The sequence below is a fragment of the Chiloscyllium plagiosum genome, chromosome 24 (genome assembly GCF_004010195.1).
Source record: "Chiloscyllium plagiosum isolate BGI_BamShark_2017 chromosome 24, ASM401019v2, whole genome shotgun sequence".
Classification (NCBI taxonomy): Eukaryota; Metazoa; Chordata; class Chondrichthyes; order Orectolobiformes; family Hemiscylliidae; genus Chiloscyllium; species Chiloscyllium plagiosum.
This window is the reverse complement of record NC_057733.1, coordinates 30,932,384-30,953,164: the sequence shown is the minus strand read 5'-3', so window position 1 is coordinate 30,953,164 and position 20,781 is coordinate 30,932,384. Positions and strand designations below refer to the sequence as shown.

The following is a 20,781-nucleotide window of genomic DNA, read 5'->3' as shown; positions in this document are numbered from 1 at the left end:
GGGGGGGGGGGGGGGGGGGGGGGGGGGAGGGGGGGGGGGGGGGGGGGGGGGGGGGGGGGGGGGGGGGGGGGGGGGGGGGGGATTGGGGGTGGGGGGAATAGGGGTGGAATCATGAGCATGGGTGGTGCTCCCCTCAGGGTTCTGGGGGGTGGGGATGGTGACAGTGGGATCTGTGGGGGACGTGTCAGCAGATTGCAGGCGAGTGGCATTGGTAGGGGTTGAAGGGTGGCAAACACGGCAGTAGGGGAGGGCGGAAGTCACTGAGCTTGTGACATCGGCGATGATGTGAGGGGCAGAAGTGATGTCACGTGTGGTGCATGAGGAATTGTGAGGGGCTGAAGTGGCTGTGGGAGCGGCCATGATGGGGCGGAAGTGACAGCATCAATCAGCGTGGGGGTGGTGGCTGCACGAGCCGCATGGCTAATGTCTAATGAAGGTCTGAGGTCAAATGTCCTGGACAATAGGCAATACGTGCAGGAGTAGACCATTGTGTCCTTTGAGCCAGCACCACCATTTATTATGATCATGGCTGATCATCCTCAATCAGTATCCTGTTCCTGCCTTATCCCCATAACCCTTGATTCCACTCTCCTTAAGAGCTCTATCCAACTCTTTCTTGAAAATATCCAGAGACTTGGCCTCCATAGCCTTCTGGGGCAGGGCATTCCATACACCCACCCACTTTCTGGGTGAAGAAGGTTCTCCTCAACTCTGTTCTAAGTGGCCTACCCCTTATTTTTAAAATGTGTCCTCTGGTTTGGGACTCACCCATCAGCGGAAACATGCTTCCTGCCTCCAGAGAGTCCAATCCTTTAATAATCTTATACATCTCAATCAGATCCCCTCTCAGCCTTCTAAACTCAAGCATATACAAGTCCCGTCGCTCCAAATCTTTCAGCGTAAGATAGTCCCGCCATTCTGGGAATTGACCTCGTGAACCTACACTGCACTCCCTCAATAGCCAGAATGTCTTTCCTCAAACTTGGAGACTAAAACTGCGCACAATATTCCAGGTGTGGTCTCACCAGGGCCCTGTACAGCTGCAGAAGGACCTCTTTGCTTCTATACTCAATTCCTCTTGTTATGAAGGCCAGCTTTGTTCACTGTCTGCTGTACCTGCATGCTTGCTTTCATTGACTGATGTACAAGAATACCTAGATCTCGTTGTACTGCCCCTTTACCTAACTTGGCTCCATTGAGGTAGTAATCTGCCTTCCTGTTCTTGCCACCAAGGTGGATAACCACACATTTATCCACATTAAACTGCATCTGCCATGCATCCGTCCACTCACCTAGCCTGTCCAGGTCACCCTGTATTCTCCTAACATCTTCCTCACATTTCACCCTGCCACCCAGCTTTGTGTCATCAGCAAATTTGCTAATATTACTTTTAATACCTTCATCTATATCATTAATGTACATAGTAAAAAGCTGCGGTCCCAGCACTGATCCCTGCGGTACCCCACTGGTCACCGCCTGCCATTCCGAAAGGGAGCCGTTTATCACTCCTGTTTGTTTCCTGGTCAGCCAACCAATTTTCAATCCATGTCAGCATTTTGCCCCTAATAACATGTGCCCTAATTTTGCTCACTAACCTCCAATGTGGGGCTTTATCAAAGGGTTTCTGAAAGTCCAGGTATACTATATCCACTGGATCTTCCTTGTCCATCTTCAGAGTTACATCCTCAAAAAATTCCAGAAGATTAGTCAAACATGATTTCCCCTTGATAAATCCATGCTGACTCTGACCTATCCTGTTATTGCTATCTAGATGTGTTGTAATTTCGTCCTTTATAATTGACTCCAGCATATTTCCTACCACTGAGGTCAGACTAACTGGTCTATATTTCTCGGTTTTCTCTCTCTCTCTCCTTTCTTAAAAAGTGGGACAACATCAGCCACGTTCCAATCTGCAGGAACGGATCCTGAATCTATAGAACATTGGAAAATGATCACCAAGGCATCCACGATTTCTAGAGCCACCTCCTTCAGTACCCTGGGATGTAGACCATCAGGTCCCGGGTACTAATCAGCCTTCACACCTAACAGTCTCTCCAACACCATTCCCTTCAGTTCAGGTCTTTCAGCCACTATTACATCTGAGAGATTGCTTGTGTCTTCCCCAGTGAATCTAAAGTACCAGTTCAACTCTTCTGCCATTTCTTTGTTCCCTGCAATAAATTCACCCATTACTGTCTTCAAGGACCCAATTTTAGTCTTAACGATTTTTTTTCTTTTCACATACCTAAAAAAGCCTTTACTATCCTCCTTTATATTTTTGGCCAGTTTACCTTTGTACCTTATTTTTTCTTTGCGTATTTCCTTTTTAGTTATCCTCTGTTGTTCTTTAAAAGCTTCCCAGTCCTCCGATTTCCCACTCATCTTTGCTATGTTATACATTTTCCCTTTTGTCTTTATATCAGCCACGGCCACCCCTGCCTCCCCTTAGGATCTTTCTTCCTTTTTGAAATGAACTGATCCTGCATCTTCTGCATTATACCCAGAAATACCTGCCATTCTTGTTCCACTGCCATCCCTGCTAGGGTATTGCACCATTGATTTTGGCCAGCTCCTCCCTCATAGCTCCATAGTTCCCCTTATTCAACTGAAATATTGTCACTTCTGATTCTACCCTCTCCCTTTCAAACTGCAGATCAAAGCTTATTGTATTGTGGTCACTACCTCCTAATGGTTCCTTTGCTTCGAGGTCCCTGATCAAATCCGGTTCGTTGCAAAACACCAGATCCAGAATTGCATTCTCCCTGGTAGGCTCCAGCACAAGTTGTTCTAAGAATCCATCTCAGAGGCACCCCACAAACTCCCTCTCTTGGAGTCCAGTACCATCCTGATTCTCCCAGTCTACCTGCATGTTGAAATCCCCCATAACAACGGTAGTAATATCTTTGCGACAGGCCAATTTCAGCTCCTTATTCAACTTACACACTACACCCAGGCTATTGTTTGGGGACCTGTAGATAACTCCCATTAGGGTCTTTCTCCCCTTAGAATTTCTCAGCTTTATCCATACTGACTCTGAAGTGTTCTCTGACTGGGAGATAAACTTTGTTGTGCAGTGTCCATTCATTTGTTGCCGTCGTCTCTGCTTGGTCTCGCCAACGTAGCATGCCTCAGCTTATGAGGTAGACAAAGTTGACTGAGTCACGAATACCTGCTGCGTACATGGTGGGTGGTGTCCCCACGTGTAACAGTGGTATCCATGTCGACACACTGACACGTCTTGCAGTGTCTGCCATGACAGGTTTGTACAGTGTCGTCCTGAAAGCCAGGCAGTTTGCTGCAAACAGTGATTTGCTTGAGGTTTGGAGCTTGTTTAAAGGCGAAAAGTGAAGGTGTGGGGAAGGTCTTGGCGAAGTGCTCATCATCCTCATTGATAATGTGTTGCAGACTGCGAAGAACATGACGTAGTTTTTCAGCTCCTGGGAAGTACTGGATAATGAAGGGGACCCTGTACCTATCTCCTGAGGAGGCCATTATGGTTTCTTCCTGTGGCACGTTGGAACTGCCGATGAGTTGAGCATTATCTGAGACGACCTGGCATTTATCGCTAAAATTCACTTGAGAATGAAACTTTAAAAAAAGTTTGGGGAATGACATATAGAGTCATAGAGATATACAGCATGGAAACAGACCCTTCAGTCCAACTCATTCATGCCGACCAGATATCCCAACTAAATATAGTGCAACCTGCCCCATCCTTCCAATTCATATTCCCATCCAGATGCTTTTTAAATATTGCAATTGTACCAGGCTCCACCACTTCCTCTGGCAGCTCATTCCACATGCGTATCACTCTCTGCGTGAAAAGGTTGCCCCTTAGGTCCCTTTTATATCTTATCCCCCTCACCCTAAACCTATGCCCTCTAGTTCTGGACTCTCTCAGCCCAGGGAAAAGACTTTGTCTATTTATCCTATCCATACCCCTCATCATTTTGTAAACCTCGATAAGGTCACCCCTCAGCCTCCAATGCTCCAGGGAAAACAGCCCCAGCCTGTTCAGCCTCTCCCAATAGCTCAAATCCTCTAACCCTGGCAACATCCTTGTAAATCTTTTCTGAACCCTTTCAAGTTTCACAACATCTTTCCAATAGGAAGGACAGCAGAATTGCACGCAATATTCCAACAGTGGCCTAACCAATGTCCTGCACAGCCACAACATGACCTCCCAACTCCTGTACTCAATACTCTGACCAACAAAGGAAAGCATACCAAACGCCTTCTTCACTATCTACTACAACTCCACTTTCAAGGAGCTATTAACCTGCACTCCCAAGATTTCTTTGTTCAGCAACACTTCCTAGGACCTTACCATTAAGTGTATAAGTTCTGCTAAGATTTGCTTTCCCAAAATGCAGCACCTTGCATTTATCTGAATTAAACTCCATCTGCCACTTCTCAGCCCACTGGCCCATTTGGTCAACATCCTGTTGTAATCTGAGGTAACCTTCTTCGCTGTCCACCACAACTCCAATTTTCATCTACAAACTTACTAACTATTCCTGAAAGAACTGAAACCAATATGGTCATTCTAAAAGATGAAAGACTTAAACAATCCAGGTCTTTTTCTATATACTATTTCAGTTGCATCAAACTGTAAACTTTTGCTCTAAATTTTATGTCTTACGATCTTATACTCCACAGCCACCTAATAAAGGAGCAGCGGCCCAAAAGCTAGTGCTTCCAAATAAACCTGTTGGACTATAACCTGGTGGTGGTGATTGTTAGCTTGGCATAATTCAGAACAGGTCTCATGAACCATCTTCATTCCTCTATTTCACTTGAAATGAAAGATAAGCCCAAAACACAGTCTACTAAACTTCATATTGAAATAAGTTCAATATTGTTGATTCTGATAACATCTCAGGCACAGCAACCTGACCCATGTGGCCACACTTTATAAATCCAGATATAGTGATTATTCTGACAGTAACTGAGCCTGCTCTGTATTCACCCAACATTCAATGAACAATGATCACAAGTTGCTAAGAGTGAGCTATCCCCTTTCACAGCCTTTGAAGTCAACTTATTGGTAGCATTATTCCTGACATCTTGGCAGATGTTGATCAACATGTTAAATTGCCCGTAGTGTTAGGTAAGGGGTAAATGTAGGGGTATGGGTGGGTTACGCTTCGGCGGGTCGGTGTGGACTTGTTGGGCCGAAGGGCCTGTTTCCACACTGTAAGTAATCTAATCTAATCTAATCTAAACAGCAGAAACTGTGGATCCAAATTTGGGACCTCCTTCATTATGGTTCAGAACCAAGTGAGAGTCATACAGCATGGAGACAAACCCTTCGATCCAACTTTTCCATGCTGACCCAGACATCCTAAATAAATTTAGTCCCAACTGCCAGCATTTGACCCATTTCCCTGTAAACTCCTCCCATTCATATACCCATCCAGATGGCTTTTAAACGTTGTAATTGTATTAGCCTCCACTTTTGAAATACCGCGTGCAATTCTGGTCTCGCTATGGGAAGGATTTTGTTAAACTTGGAAGGGTTCAGAAAAGATTTGTTTCCTTTATTCATTCACAGGATGATGGTGTTGCTGGCTTGGCATCATTTATTGCCCATCCTTCATTTCCCACAACGCAGTTGAGAGTCAACCCCATTGCTGTGGGTCTGGAGTCACATGTAGGCCAGACCAGGTAAGCATGACAGTTTCCTTCCTTACAGGACATTAGCGAACCAGGTTTTTTTTCTGACAGAAGGGCTTATGCCCGAAACGTCGATTCTCCTGTTCCTTGGATGCTGCCTGACCTGCTGTGCTTTTCCAGCAACACATTTTCAGCTTTTTTTTCTGACAATCAACTTTGGATTTATGGTTATCATTAGATTCTTAATTACAGATTTCTGTTCAATTCACATTCTACCATCTGCTGTGGTGGGATTTGAAAGAGGTCCCCAGAACCTTATCTGGATCACTAGTTTAACAGACCAGCAATAATACCACTAGGCCATCACCTCCCGTTTTTTGCTGTCCAATTTTGCTGTCATCTCCAAACTTACTAACCATGCCTCCTATGTTCACATCTAAATCATTTATATAAATGACAAAAAGCAGTGGACCCAGCATCGAGCCTGGTGGCATTCCGCTGGTCACAAGCTTCTCGTTCCAACAGTGCCACATTTCCCAAATCACAAGTAGTGCATATTCCGACATCCACACCGAAGGAAACAATGGGGGGGGAGAAAACAGATTTCAAAAATAAGCTCCAAATGTTACTAGCTCTGGGTGAGCCAGAAGGGAAGGAAGTTTTATTTGTGGCATTTTGCTGCATTCACAGAATGAGGAAGATCATATCTGCGATTGCTAATCTAAGCTTCTTCCTCATTTATTCCATCACACATTGCAGATTTTAGTCACAGAATCTGATGCGCCAGATCAGTGAATGAAAGTGTGAAGTGCAGTTTGTGCCACTGCAAAAAAAAAAAAGCATTGATCATGTTTGCCTCCAGATGAGAATAATACCACTTTATTCTGAAACAGAACTGTCATTATTTAGGCCCTAAAGTCACCAAAATATTGGATGCAATCTACTAACTCTCTGCGTCAGTAAGACATTTTGTTAAATTTAAAATCTCTACTACTGAAATGAAAAGGTGCTTTGATCTTATTAACAATAATGTAACATCCATTATTCTAAACCAAACGGAATAGGTAATGATTGAGTGGATTGGACAAGTGGAAAGGAAAGAAATTTACTCCATTAATAAATATTGTTTGTGACTGAGGCAAGGAAAATGCAACAAACCAACAATGTCCTTTAAGTAATCCCATAAGACTTGATACCACTATCCAGAAACATGTACAGCACCCAAAAAAGCCTCTAATTCTACCAATACAATGCAGAATTAAGTGAGTAAGGCAAAATAAGGTGAAGTGAAACCTTACCACCTCCTTGCATCATCTTGTATATCTTGCTCTCAATATGTAGCTGTGGGTGTTTGGTTTTCACACATTCCAGCTTAATGGCCACCTCCTCTCCTGCAGCAATGTCAGTTCCTATAAGAAAACAAGTGAATTTCACCGAAAGGGTGACAGATTTGCAAAAGGCACCGCATCACCATTTACGTCAAGGTAATTAATCTCTTTACATAAAACTGTAAAGTCAAAGCACTTCCTCAGAATTCTATGAGCAGGCAACTAACCAGATCGATGCACATGTTGAGAGAATAATCCATTTAGGACTTCAGACTTCATAAATATCGGTTTGGAGTACCAAAAGAGGGAAGTTATGTTGAACTTTAATAAATTTTGGTTCGGACACATGGCTCCAGGAAAGGAGAATATTAGCTACAGAGTCAGAGTTGAAGAAGAAAGGTTCATTTTCTTTGAAGCAAAGTAGATTTGATAGAAAGTGCACTAGTTCAAGACAGGGTTAGATAAGGTGGACAAAGAAATAAATGACCTGGTTAGAGAGAGGTGATGGAAGGAAACTCACTGCTCTAACGCATGTGCAACTGAGGCAAGGAAAATGCCACTGGCCTTAAGTATAGATTTAAGGTCCATGGCAGGAGATGCAAGAATGAGGGGGAGCATGGAGTGATAATCATCCAAAATTCAAGTGTGCTTGAATGTAGTGGAAGCAGAGTCCCTTGGAACAATTCCAGTAAATGCCTTCTGCACCCAGTCAAGACCCTTTCACATCTTTTCTGAAGTGCTGTGCCCAGGTTTGGTAACAATACTCTAGTTGTGGCTGAACCACAATTTATGAAGGTCTAGTGTGAACTTCAAAAGGAAACTAGATGGACAATTGGGGAATTAAACTGTAATGATAAAGGGATAGAGTACAGAGGAGGACTCACTGGATGGCTCTACAGAGAACTGGCAGAATGAACTCCTTTCATGCCACATTATGACTATTTATAAGTTAAGATGTAGTCAATTTATCACAAAAGAAATATTGAAATCAGCACTCACTTGCAACATTGCACTTTCAGTATAATAGCATCAGAGGCAGCTGTAATCAATACAATTGGTAGCTCCCAGGATTGCCTCCAAAGGCAGATATTTACAAATTCTGAAGTGACTTAAAACATCAAAAGGTGGGAAAGTAGTACCAAGTCATTTATTTATCGTGTTTATTCAGTCACTTTACACAACGGTTTTCCTTGTTCTTATACATGTGCAACTATTTTTTAAGGACACAAATGTTATTCCTCAAAATGATCAACAAATAAACGAGTACATTATAAGTGGAATAGTAACCATGTCAAACACTGGCAATTTGTTTCAACTCCCTTGTAGCCAGCCTTATGCTATCCTGTATAAAACACGCAGTATTACAAACGGAAAGTATTATCCCTCTCAAAGGCGCTGCTTTATATTTGCAATCTGCATTCCATCTGCTTAGAGGTTGTTGAATAAATTCAGACAAATCACGATTCCTACAAGTTTGGGATAAATAACTTCTTCTAAACTGTACACATCCAATGAGAAGGAAACAACTAGAAAATGGGGCACCATATTTTGCAGAACAAAATCAATACAGTATCTTTACAAGTTACTTTACCGAAACACATTTGATACAGTTGATCCAATTCCAAACAGACAAAGAATTTTCCCCCAAACATTCCAGTCAATATATAGGTTTCAAGGTATAGTCTAAAAGTGACTAGCAAATTCTGTTTGCATTTTGAAAATGTTACAATGTCTACAGATAGTGGACCCTGATAATCCTTCTGTAGTGAAATGTGCAATGTTAAGACACATGCTAAGAGAACTAAAAGGCATATTGTCTATTACTGAAAGTGCACCATTATATACTGAAATTCCACCTACAAAAGGACAAGTGTGTGAACAGAGAAAATGGGGAAATCAGAGTTGATGTTCAGGGCAGCTAGACAGAATTCAAATTGCTTGCACCAAGTAAAACAGAGATCAACCAGGATCAAGAATAAAACCGTCAAGTAGCTAATGGTACCATGACAAGTTAGTGGTTACTGAAGGCCCATTTCCAAAGCTCAGGGCACTATTGTGGGAATTTCTTGAAGTATCCTTGATCCAACCACCATTAATCGTTTCAATTGCTATAATTGTGCAATTACAATTCTAGTGAAGTGCTCCATTCATAACTATCAAACAATAAAGCAGGTCCATGATAATATTCACACTTGCAATTGTACAAGGTTAATATTCAAACTACATTTTGAGGAGAAAGTGAGGGCTGCAGATGCTGGAGATCCGAGCTGAAAATGTGTTGCTGGAAAAGCGCAGGTCAGGCAGCATCCAAGGAACAGGAGAATCGACGTTTCGGGCATAAGCCCTTCTTCAGGAAGGGCTTATGCCCGAAACGTCGATTCTCCTGTTCCATTCAAACTACATTTGCCAGGTAATGGCCATTTCCAAGCAAGTCCAAGAAACTCTTTTTGATCTTCAAAAGCATTACCACATCCCTACCACTTTTCTCCATGGGGCCACCTTCTGAACTCTCAGAATTCATACAGATCAATAAGACAACAGTCAGCTGATTCAATATTCACCAATTATCTTTATTGGGTTATTTAAACAGCATTCACAAAGCTCAACACCATCTAGTTTAAAAGTGCACTTTACTGTTGCCAATGCTAAAAATGTCAATGTCCATCTTCTCTACCACCAGACTGTGGCTATGACATGTCCAATACACAAGATGTAGTCAAATATAATAAAACTTGTTTTGACAGAATCCCCCATTCTCTATTGCAAAGTAGATAGAAGAATACAACTTCCCAGTCTCTCAGTACGCTGACTTATGCATACTTTGTTGTTCTGGAATCAACATCCTATTTTTGGCACTAATTTCTTAGGGGCTATAACAGTGGCTGGTACAGAAAATTTACATATAACATTGAAGCAATATGTATTTTCTTCCGAGGGTGATAGTCTCACCTTCATCTAATCATATACATCTTGCCAATGAGGACCTTAGGTCGGAAATGTTATTTCAATTCCATCAGCTTGATGAGCACATAAGCTCAATTCAGAAAAAGTCACACTCAACATCTGACAATTTCAACAATATCCCTGTGTTTAAAAAGCTTAAGAAACACAGGTCTGTAAACAGCATGAGTGGTAAGGCTGTAAAGGAAATTGTGGGTTATTTTACGTGTAGAGAAGCTGACAGTAAAATGATAAACATTCATGGTAATGTGACCTTTAAAACAGCATATTTAATGTCACAGGTTGACTCTTTTTTATTCCTATATATATATATATATATATATTTTTTTTTTCAAGTTAGAAAATGAAGTAAACAAATTAATTTTATCTCAACAATATGTTTATAATGTCACACAGTAGTGCTTTCACTGCTATGATCGGTGAGAAATATGTTTATGCTCTCTTCGCTTCTCTGCAAAAAAAAGTGCCAGAAGGAAAATTACAGGTGACTCCTCCAAACTGTAGCATGCTCTCAAGACAACAGTTGGATCATACAACAGGAGCAGGAAAGTACTGGCATCTATTAATATGTTGCTTGTAGTGATCTTGGAACAGTTTGAGGTGAGGAAGAGTAATTGTATATAAAGCAATTATACAAAAATAAAATGTATTTGCCCAAGTGTATCCTTGCCTGCAGCAATACATTAAATAAGTCTAGTGCAGACCCTGCACAGTGTTCACCCCAATCAGTAACCCAATGCTAATGCAATTACTGTACATCATAATTACCTAGAACTAACACAGACCAACATAATAGATTTGAAAAAAAACTAAATTTCTGATTAGCTTATAGTCCCAAATGTTGGGATTTAACTGAATTTACAGGTCCATGTATTCATTCGTCTAAATGTCAACTCAAAATTTTAAAGAACACAACCTTGATGATAACAGCAATATTAGCAATGGTAACTTTCAGAGAAGTCTACTTTGTAAAGTGTTTAGACAAAATAAACAGAAAATAGAAAAAAAAACAATTTGAAAATGGATAAAAGAAACATGGAAAAAAGTAACTGCAACAGCGAATTTACAAAACTTTACCAAGTCAACATACTTAGGAAAGAGACAAGATAAAGTGAATTAATCTTGAAAACTTTGGGATTCAAACACAAGAACAAGGGAATTTTTAAAATATGCCTTTTTGTTTTACTTGTTTCTTGTTGCACTTTTTCAAGAATCTTATAGCATGCAGAACATTTATTTTAAAATTCTTTAACCGTATAAATGAATGAAGGTGAAACTGCTACCATCAGCACTGCAACAAGCATCTACAAAGTAATAATAAAAACTTCAACAGAAATTCACACATCATTCAGATTCCAAATGGAAAAACAGTAATCTTGGCAGTATTGATTAGAGATCAGATGTTTCTCTGCTAGGTAGGAACAGGAAATCAAAGGGCAATTCACCAGATGTTCTCTTGTACAACTTTCCTACCTCCCAAAGAGTTGCAATATTGGATACCAAATGATTTTTGACTTCGACTAACCCTGAAGGGGGAAAATATAATAGGGAAAGGATTCATACAAGGAAATGATACTTAAGCAGGCCACAATATAACGCAAGTTGGTTGTTAGATAGCAATTTAAACCTAAAATTGATAAAACCGTAAGGAAATAACTGAAAAGCAAGTTTGTCCAATTGCTGGTTAACCTTTGCCAATGTAACTACTTGAAGGGTACTGCTGTGGTTTAGCATGAATGACTTTACGAGCCATAACTAGAATTTACACATTCACCCATGCGACTTTTAGATTAGTATTAGTGAACTATTATTGCTGTAGTGCACAGTTCAATTCTGGAAAGTATTTCATCTAATAATTCAATATTTTAAATGCTGTATTACTTCAAAAATCATTACCATATCAGGAAATAGATTTCATTTTTAACCATACACGTTAACCATACTTGCAACACATGAATCAAATTAGTTAGTGTGTTTCTAGTCTTAGTCCCAAGTCTGCTGAGCAATCCGTTTCTGAAAGTATTTCAGCCACAGTATCTCAGCAGAGCTGCCAAACAGATACATGAATCAGGAATAGGCCACTGTGCTGCATCAATTAATAAGGTAATGGCTGATCTGATTAGTCCACATGCCCCCTATCCTTGATAACATTTCACATCCTTATCACAAATTTATTTACCTCTGCCTTAAAAATATTCAGAAAGTGTTCCTCCACTTTTCCAGGAAGAAAATTATCACCCATCTTAATTGAACAGTGACCCCTACTTCTAGTCTCTCACAACAGGAAACATCTTCTGTACAGAAATCTCAGGATCCTATGTTTTAATCCAGTCACTTCTTACTTTAAATGTCAATGGAATACAAACCTAGCTTGTCCAACCTCTCCTCAAAAGTCAATCCGATTCATTGCACATATTTAATTTGAATTGCTTCCGACACATTTACATTGGTACTTCAGGCGTGGTCTCACCAATACTCTGTAAATATGAAACATAATCTCCCTACTTTAGTATTCTTTTCCCCTTGCAAAAAACATTCTATTAGCTTTCCTAATTATTTGTTGGACCAGCAATACTAGCCTTTTAAGTTCATGAACGAGGACACCCCAGATCCCTTGACATCTCAGAGCTTTGCAATCACTGTGTAGATACTTGTTTATTCTTCTGCCAAAATTGAACATTTTATATTTTCCTCTATCATACTCCAGTTGCAAGATATTTGCCCATTCATGAACTTGTAAATGTACCTTTGCAGATTCCTATGTACTCTTTTGCAACTTATCTTTCTACATATCTTTGAGCCATCAGCAAATCTTGCAATCATGCTTTTGGTCCCTTCAGGAGAAAGTGAGGTCTGCAGATGCTGGAGATCAGAGATGGAAATGTGTTGCTGGAAAAGCACAGCAGGTCAGGCAGCATCTAGGGAACAGGAGAATCGACGTTTCGGGTATTAGCCCTTCTTCAGGAGGGCTGTACCTTCTTCAGCCCTGAAGAAGGGCTAATGCCCGAAACGTCGATTCTCCTGTTCCCTAGATGCTGCCTGACCTGCTGTGCTTTTCCAGCAACACATTTCCATTTTTGGTCCCTTCACCCAAGTATTATATATAACTAGACAGTTGAGGCCTCAGCCAAAACTCCAATGGCAAACACGCACATCTTGCCAACCAGAAAATGACTGTGCCTGTACATTGTTTTCTTTCCAATGCAACATTACTCACTTCTATCCAATGCAGCATGACTTTTTTTTAATTTTCCATAATAATCTCTGATGTGGCACCTAATCAAATGCCTGAAAGTCTCTACTTACAGTACTCTACTTGTTCTCCTTTATCTATGGCACATTTTGTCAGTTAGAAATATAGGTTCTTTTAAAATTTAAACAGGATAGCTCCAAAGTTGATTGAAAGCAGATGATGTTCATAGTCTTTGTGTTTAATTTGATGAAAGTTATAAATTAGTTACCTCCGTTGGCAGAATGGCTGGTTTGTAACACAAAATGATGCCAACAGCAGGGGTTGAATACCTGCACTGGCCAAGCTAACCATAAACACCTCTTAGCCTCTTCTCTTGCAAAGGGTGCGGTGACCCTCAGGTTAAACCAGTTGTCTCTCTAATGACATTGGGACTATGGCAACTTTACCATAGGTTCTCATGGATCATGGTAACCCCATCTAGTTAGATATCAGGTTTCTCAGTCTGGTTAGCTCAAATGGTTAAAATGTGGTACCATTAATGGCAATCCCGGTACAGACCAACGCTGCTGGCAACCAAGCAAGAATTCACTCAGTAATGTTCAAGTTCCTCCTGCTCCAGTGATCTGTCAATACATGTCTGAACGGCTGGATGAAAAACATTTATTAAGGGAATTGGAGGTTAAAAACATGTCTGCAAAGTACAAATTCAAAGCCATAGCTAACAATGTTGTTGTCACCTTTATATATAAAAATAAGCATGGTATTCAATGAAAGGTCTTGTGGCGCAGTGGCTGCATCTCTGCCTTTGGGCCACAAGTCCCACCAGCTCCAGAGGTGTATAATTACAAACTCTAAATAGGCTGTTGAGAAAATAATAAGAGCATGGTTTAATCCATAGCAATGCGGTTGACTTGAAAAAGTGTATAAAGTATGAGCAGGTAGGGAAAGAATTAAGTTTTGAATTTTGTGAAGCAAAGGTTCAGCTAAACATGACTTAGATCAGTTAAGAACTTGCAGTAAACAATGAGGTGTTGGAGACAAGGGCAGTGGTTTAACAAGGTGAAAAAGCATTCATTATGTAAAGTCAGTTAACAACGTGAAAAGCCTTCATTACGTGAAGCCAGTTATTCATTGTACAACGTCAGATGGTTTAATATTTACTATTGACATTCACTGATTGTAACAGTCACCAATTCAAAATGTATGTTGCCTTATCTTGAGGCCCCGCCCCGCAAGTGACTATATAAATTCATTAAGAAATTGCTGTTTGCGAGAAGACCAAGAACTCATGTCTCCGTGCACACGGGCGATCGTTCTCTCTCCCTCCAGGGCCCGGATTAAAGATGAAGGAGATAAAACTATACTTTGTCTCTGAGAGTTTTGCTTTGACTGAGGCAGAAACGGGACGACAGACTCTAAACTGTTGGGAATGGGTGATAAGTGTTAGATTAGCCAGCGAGATCCAATGAATTTAAAAAATTTTAAAATTTCATGGCAGCACGTGCACTTGCCTTCTCTTCAGGAGGCCTCCTGTTTTCTAACTGGAGGTGGAGTTTGTGTTGCTTGCAGCAATCCCATGCAATTGTAGATAAAGGTGGCTCACAAACTCCCAGCCAAACTATATAATTTGCAGTGTTGTGGAGTTGGTGGACTGTATATACATTGACCATCGGAGATTGCACCCCTTGTTTAGTTATTTAAAGAATTTATTGCTATCCTTCTGGCTGCAGTTGAGCCCCATGTTTGTAATCTTTGGACACCTGACAAAGGATGTAGCCAGGTCAACAGACCTCCTCATGTGCTCACTCCTGAATTGGTCCTGGCTAAGGCAATCAACAATCCTAGGCAGCTGGTACATTTTTCCCCCTCTTGCTGTGGTAATGTCCCTACCTCTTGGCCAGAAGGCCTGGATTCAAGTCCCACACTCTCCAGAGGTCTGTCAAAACATACCTGAACAGGTCAATTAAAAATATCTATTAAATAAAGCATTACTCTGGGCATATAAGGAGATACTACATCAACAAAAGAAGAAAAATAACCTGGTGTTTATGACAGTATCCCCACCTCTGAGCCAGAAGGCCTGTGTTCAAGTCACACCTGTTCCAGAGGTGTGTCATGTCTGAACAGGTTGGTTTAAAAATATCAAGAGCTGAGATCGCCTGTAATTTATTGTAATGTGTTAATTTGCTAATTTGGTTGCAGATGTATGGAGAGATGAGCACTGCAGGTCTAGACTGCATTATTTCCTCTTCCAACTGCATCTTAATTTAGCCCATTCAACTTCCCCTATCTATCCTTCCATTTTGTTATTGCCCCATGCTATGGAGATGAGAATGTTGTGGTACAGTGGGAGTGTCGCCATCTCTGGGCCAGAAGACACAGGTTCATGTACCACTGGTTCCATAAGTGTCTATAACATCTCTGAACAAGCTGAATTAGAAAAAGGGAGTTCCGGAGAAAGGTCTTATGGCACAGTGGCAGTGCATCTAGCTCTGAGTCAATAGATCTGGATTCAAGTCCCACTTGCACTGAATGTATCAATGACATGTCTGAAAAGGTTAAGAAAATTTGGAGAGCTTGTGATGTGGAAAGTACTGTTCATGCCTTGGAGATGTTAATGACACATTCCAACAGGTTGACTTAAAAATAAAAGGATTCATGTGGACCAATGGGAGAGTCTGGTTATAATAGTGTCATATAGTGTTGGTTAGGCCACAGCTAGTGCACAGAGTTCAGGTTCCCACACTATAGGAAGGACGTGATTGTTCTGGAAAGGAAGGAGAGGACATTCATCAGGATGTTGCCCACACTGGAGAGTTTCAGCTGTGAAGATAGACTCCATAGACAGAGTTGTCTTTCTTGGACAGAGAAGGTTAACAAAATTGAGAGCATAGACAGACAACAGAAACAAACATTTCGTCTTAGTAGAGAGGTCAATTACTGGGAGACATAGATTTAATATAAGGGACAGGAATACGAAAGGGGATTTAAGGAAAATTTCTTTCCATTGAGGGGGCACTGGGTCTCTGGAACGCATTGCCTGAAAGGACATTAAAGACAAAAACCATTGTACCACTTAATTATTTAGGCAATCACTTGCAGCATCAAAGCATACAAGACTATGGACCAAGTCCTGGGAATCAGGATTAGAGTAAATAGGTGTTTGATTACCAGTGTGGACATGAAGGGTTGAAGGGCCTTTCTTCACACGGTAATACTCTATGGCTCTAACAGACACAGTACTAAAATTAGATTTCAAATTAGAAGTGGGAAGGAAAAGTGAAATGATAAACCATGGAAATAAAAATGAGAGTTTTAAATGCAATGAAAAGTTGTGAAATAATGCATTTTAGAAATCAGAGAATAACACTATATGCAGTACTGTAGTTAGATTTCAATTCAAGAACTGTGTACAATACATTCCACCTTATTATGGAATGGCAATAAAAAAATACTGGAATACCTGAGTAATAGGTGATCTCATTAAAGTTAAGCCCTGACTCCTGGTTCTTCCTACATAATGGCTCATCACTAAGTCAAGCCCACTCTGGTACAAGTCTATCTAATTTGAAGGCTATTCAGCTTCTCGTGTCTGTTCAGAACAAAACCCTTTTTGGCTTCTTCAATGCTCGTTGTGGGGCAGGGTTGGTAGTAACAGACTGCAATCAGCTGATGATGGGGGGGGGGGGGGGGGGGGGGGGGGGGGGGGGGGGAATTCAACATCCCCAAAAATAAGTATTAGATCATGCCACCATTTGGTTGAAAATTTCATCTCAGAAACTGGACTTTTGTGTAAGTGGTGCAAATGCAGAGTAAAGGATTAACTAGGATTTTATGATAGATCAGGAGACAGAAGCCTCTGGTCAGACCACATTTGGAGTATTGGGCACCATATCTCAGGAAGGATGTATTGGCCCTCGAGTGTGTTCAAAGGAGGTCCATGAGAATGGTCCTAGGAATATAAAGCTTAACAATTAAAGAACGTTTGAGGACTCTGGGTCTATACTTGATGGAGTTGAGAAGGATGAGAGGGAATCTAATAGAAACTTACAGAATGTTGAATGTCCTGGACAGAGTGGATGGAGAGACTAAGACCCGAGGGCACAGTCTTAGAGTAAAGGGAATACCTTTTAGAACAGAGAGAAGGAGAAACTTCTTCAACCAGAGAGTGGTGAATCTATGGAATTCACTGCCACAGAAGGCTGTGGAGGCCTGGTCATTGAGTACATTTGAGATGGAGATACATTGGTTCTTGATTGTCAAGGGGATCAAGGGTTATGAGGAGAAAGCAGGAGAATGGGGTTGAGAAACTTATCAGCCATGATTGAATGGCAGAGCGAAATTGATGGGTTGCATGGCCTAATTTCTGTTCCTATGTCTTATGGCACAAAACACTACATAGGACAAACAGGAAGACAGCTAACGATCTCTATCCATGAACACCAACTAGCTATGAAACGACACGACCAGCTATCCTTAGTAGCCACACACACAGATGACAAGCAACATGAGTTCGACTTGGACAACACTACTATTATAGGACAAGCCAAACTGAGAACAGCCAGGGAATTCCTAGAGGCATGGCACTCATCCACAGATTCTATCAACAAACACATCGACGTGGACCCAATATACCGACCACTGCAGCGGACAGCTGGAACTGGCATCCGGAAGCAGCAGAGACAAACCACTATAAATGCTGGAGAAAACAACACAGAAGTACTTCACAGGAGGCTCCCAAACACGGAGGATGTCACCCAGACAGGGGACGAAACGTCTGCAACACAAATTCCCAGCTCAGCGAACAGAACCACAACAACGAGCACCCGAGCTACAAATCTTCTCACAAACTTATGTCTTATGGTCTTAGTATTAAAGAACTTGAATTCAATAAAAATCTTGAATTGAGAGTCTAACGACAACCATGAATCAATTCATTCTCAACGGTCAGAAAAGCCCACCAGGTTCACGAACATCCTTAAGGGAAGGAAACTGTCATACTTATCTGGTTTAGCCTACTTGAGACTCCAGACCCACAGCAATGGGGTTGACTCTTAACTGTTTTCTGGGCAATTAAGAATGGGCAATAAATGCTGGCCTAGTCAGCAATGCCCTCAGCCTGTGAATAAATTTTTAAAAATGATACTAAATAATCAATACTTCTTTGCAGTGGCTCTGCAATTTGGATTTCAAACTATGAGTTTTTTCAGTGTAACATTCACTTTCTTTTTAAAATCTACAGATTCAACTCAAGAAACTAGACAGAACTATGCATGGCATTAGAGTGATTCACATTGTTTAGAAAGAATCAAAACATTTCACATTTGTATTATACCAGTAATAAGTTGATTTAACTAAAACTTCTGCAACGTTCTGTCAGTTTTATTTCCTTCCTAAGTTGCACACAAAGTACAGTTCACACAAAATCTTGGTATGCTGTGGTGAGTGGTAAAGATTTTAAAGGTAATTTTTATTTTGCTGAAAAATAAAAGGAAGGAGGGACATCCTAAAATTTGGAGTTCCCTTCATTTAAAAAAAAACACACCATTTGTTGCTCAATTTAAGATTTACTGAAATACAACAGTTGGATATTTGTTTTCATCTTTCACTCCCCAAGTACAGTTTTTTTAAAATCAACTGTAAAGTCATCCTTAAACAGCAGTCCCAAAATCTTGGATAGAAAAAAAAATCATTCTTTGGAGATTTTAGTAATGTTAAAAAAAATACAGTAGACTGTTAGAAATTGGAGCTGACAACTGAGAACGCAAGGGTGATGCTCAGAAAATGAAGATCCATTAAGTAGGCTGCATTGATTTTGCAAATCACAGCTTTAAAAAACAGCATTCCAGAATTAAATCCCAAGTGCCGGGTACAAAAACAAATGGACAGGCCAGATTACATCTACATCAATAGGAAGAAGTGCAGTTTACGGCCAGTAATAACTCAAATAAATTATAACCAGGTTGAAGGTTGTAATACAATATTACTAAACAGGAATGACATTAGCACACTTTGGATTTCATTATGACGGAGGAAGAATTATTGCTGAAACTGTTGTATACCAATGTGAAATTATACTCTCTTCTTTGCAATGTTTCATTGTTCAAATGTCTAACGATTTAAAAAAAATGCTGGTTATTTGTTTTCAAAGGCATTGAAATTTTGATGGAGTAACTAAAAACAACACACTGTTTTTGAGACACAATCATGCAAGTGACCCATGTGTCGCTCCTTTTTGAGTATAAAGGCTAACATATAATTTAAATCAAATCAGCTTCCTCATGACTTCTCTTTTACCCTTATCCTCCCTACACCATCCAATGATTAAGGTTCTCCCATGTCTCTGACAATACAACTTAGTAAAAGTTCATTAAAATTTGCATAAAATATGTGGGGTTACGCAGAGGGCTTTGTTCTAGCCACGTCTCTGAAGTGCATTAGTTAATGCTGAACTGTTGCTCAAGGTCAGGAGCTACAATTTTTCCATGCTGTGGTAGGACAGATTGGTAACATAGTGAAAATAAATCTTCTCTGAAGTTACAAATATTTAAAGGCATAATACTCATTTGTGGTAGAATTCTCACCTCTGAATCACAAGATTCTGGGTTCAAGCCCCATTCCGGGGTACGAGCACAAAAATCATGGCTGACTCTCCAGTGCAGCACTAAGGGAGTGCTGCATAATTGGAGGTGACGTTTTTCAGATGAGGTGTTAAACTGAGCCCAAGTGGACAAAAAAATCCCAAAGCAAGCACTATTCCAAAGCATTGCTCATAACCATCATTGGTGTTGTGGTCAATACCTAACAGCACTAAAACAAATGATCTAGTTATTATCTTGTTGTTGTTTGAGAGAGCTTGCTGGGTTTCCTATGTTTCAACATCTATTACACTTGAAAAGTGCTTTGTTGGCTGGAAAAGTACTTTAAGATATTAGCTGGTCAGGAAGAATGCTATATAAATGTAGTTCTTTTCATTCTGTAAACTTAGGGTTAGGAAGTTCCACTGCATATTTGTTATTTAACAGTGAGTAAACACTGAGTCAATTATACACAATCATCCTGTTGAGGTCCATTTGATGAAAAATATGTTTCACAACACATCATTCTTCTTGCTGGTGTCTCAAGACAGTAATTAATTCCTCGAACTAAAGAGGACCACATGTAACTTCCTGTTCCCATGTAAAACATCATGTATAAGAACACAAGTTCACCACTTATCAATACTTAAGCATAACACTGAAAGCAATTAGACCAACTTTAAGCAACTGTTCTTCAACTATACCCTTCATTTCAATAATATGCACACCAATAAGTTTTATAGTTCTATTTTTGCACATTTGAACAGCGAGCGGAACAAGCAGATATTTGAATGGAAGATCAAGTGGAAAAGTTACTATTAATTAAGTCAGAGAGTAATCAATAAAGTGGAATGGACTTTTAGAAAGGCATGCACTATTTAAATTTATTGTTGCTTATCTTATTGTTCCTGACATCAAGACAACCAAGTGGACTCCTGGCATTTTTATCGGTGAAATTTTGTACATGCTACAGATGGTGCTCATAATTCAACCAACATAAGATGGTCATTTTACTGGGCCCCAAAATCATGTGTTCACATACAGATGCCATGTAAGTGAACCCACTTGTACATTAATTGCATTAACCAACCTAAATGCACAGGAA

The 20,781-nt window shown here is 40.4% G+C and overlaps 1 protein-coding gene across 5 annotated transcripts in view; it reads right to left on the bottom strand.

The window, feature by feature from the left end:
- LOC122562129 (casein kinase I) overlaps positions 1-20,781 on the bottom strand; it is a 65,644-nt gene that overhangs the window by 39,470 nt on the left and 5,393 nt on the right. For all 5 annotated transcript variants that reach the window (XM_043714698.1, XM_043714695.1, XM_043714696.1 and 2 more), the window contains exon 2: positions 6,915-7,025. In XM_043714698.1, the coding sequence (XP_043570633.1) occupies positions 6,915-7,025 (111 nt within the window). The remainder of the gene's footprint in view (positions 1-6,914; positions 7,026-20,781) is intronic.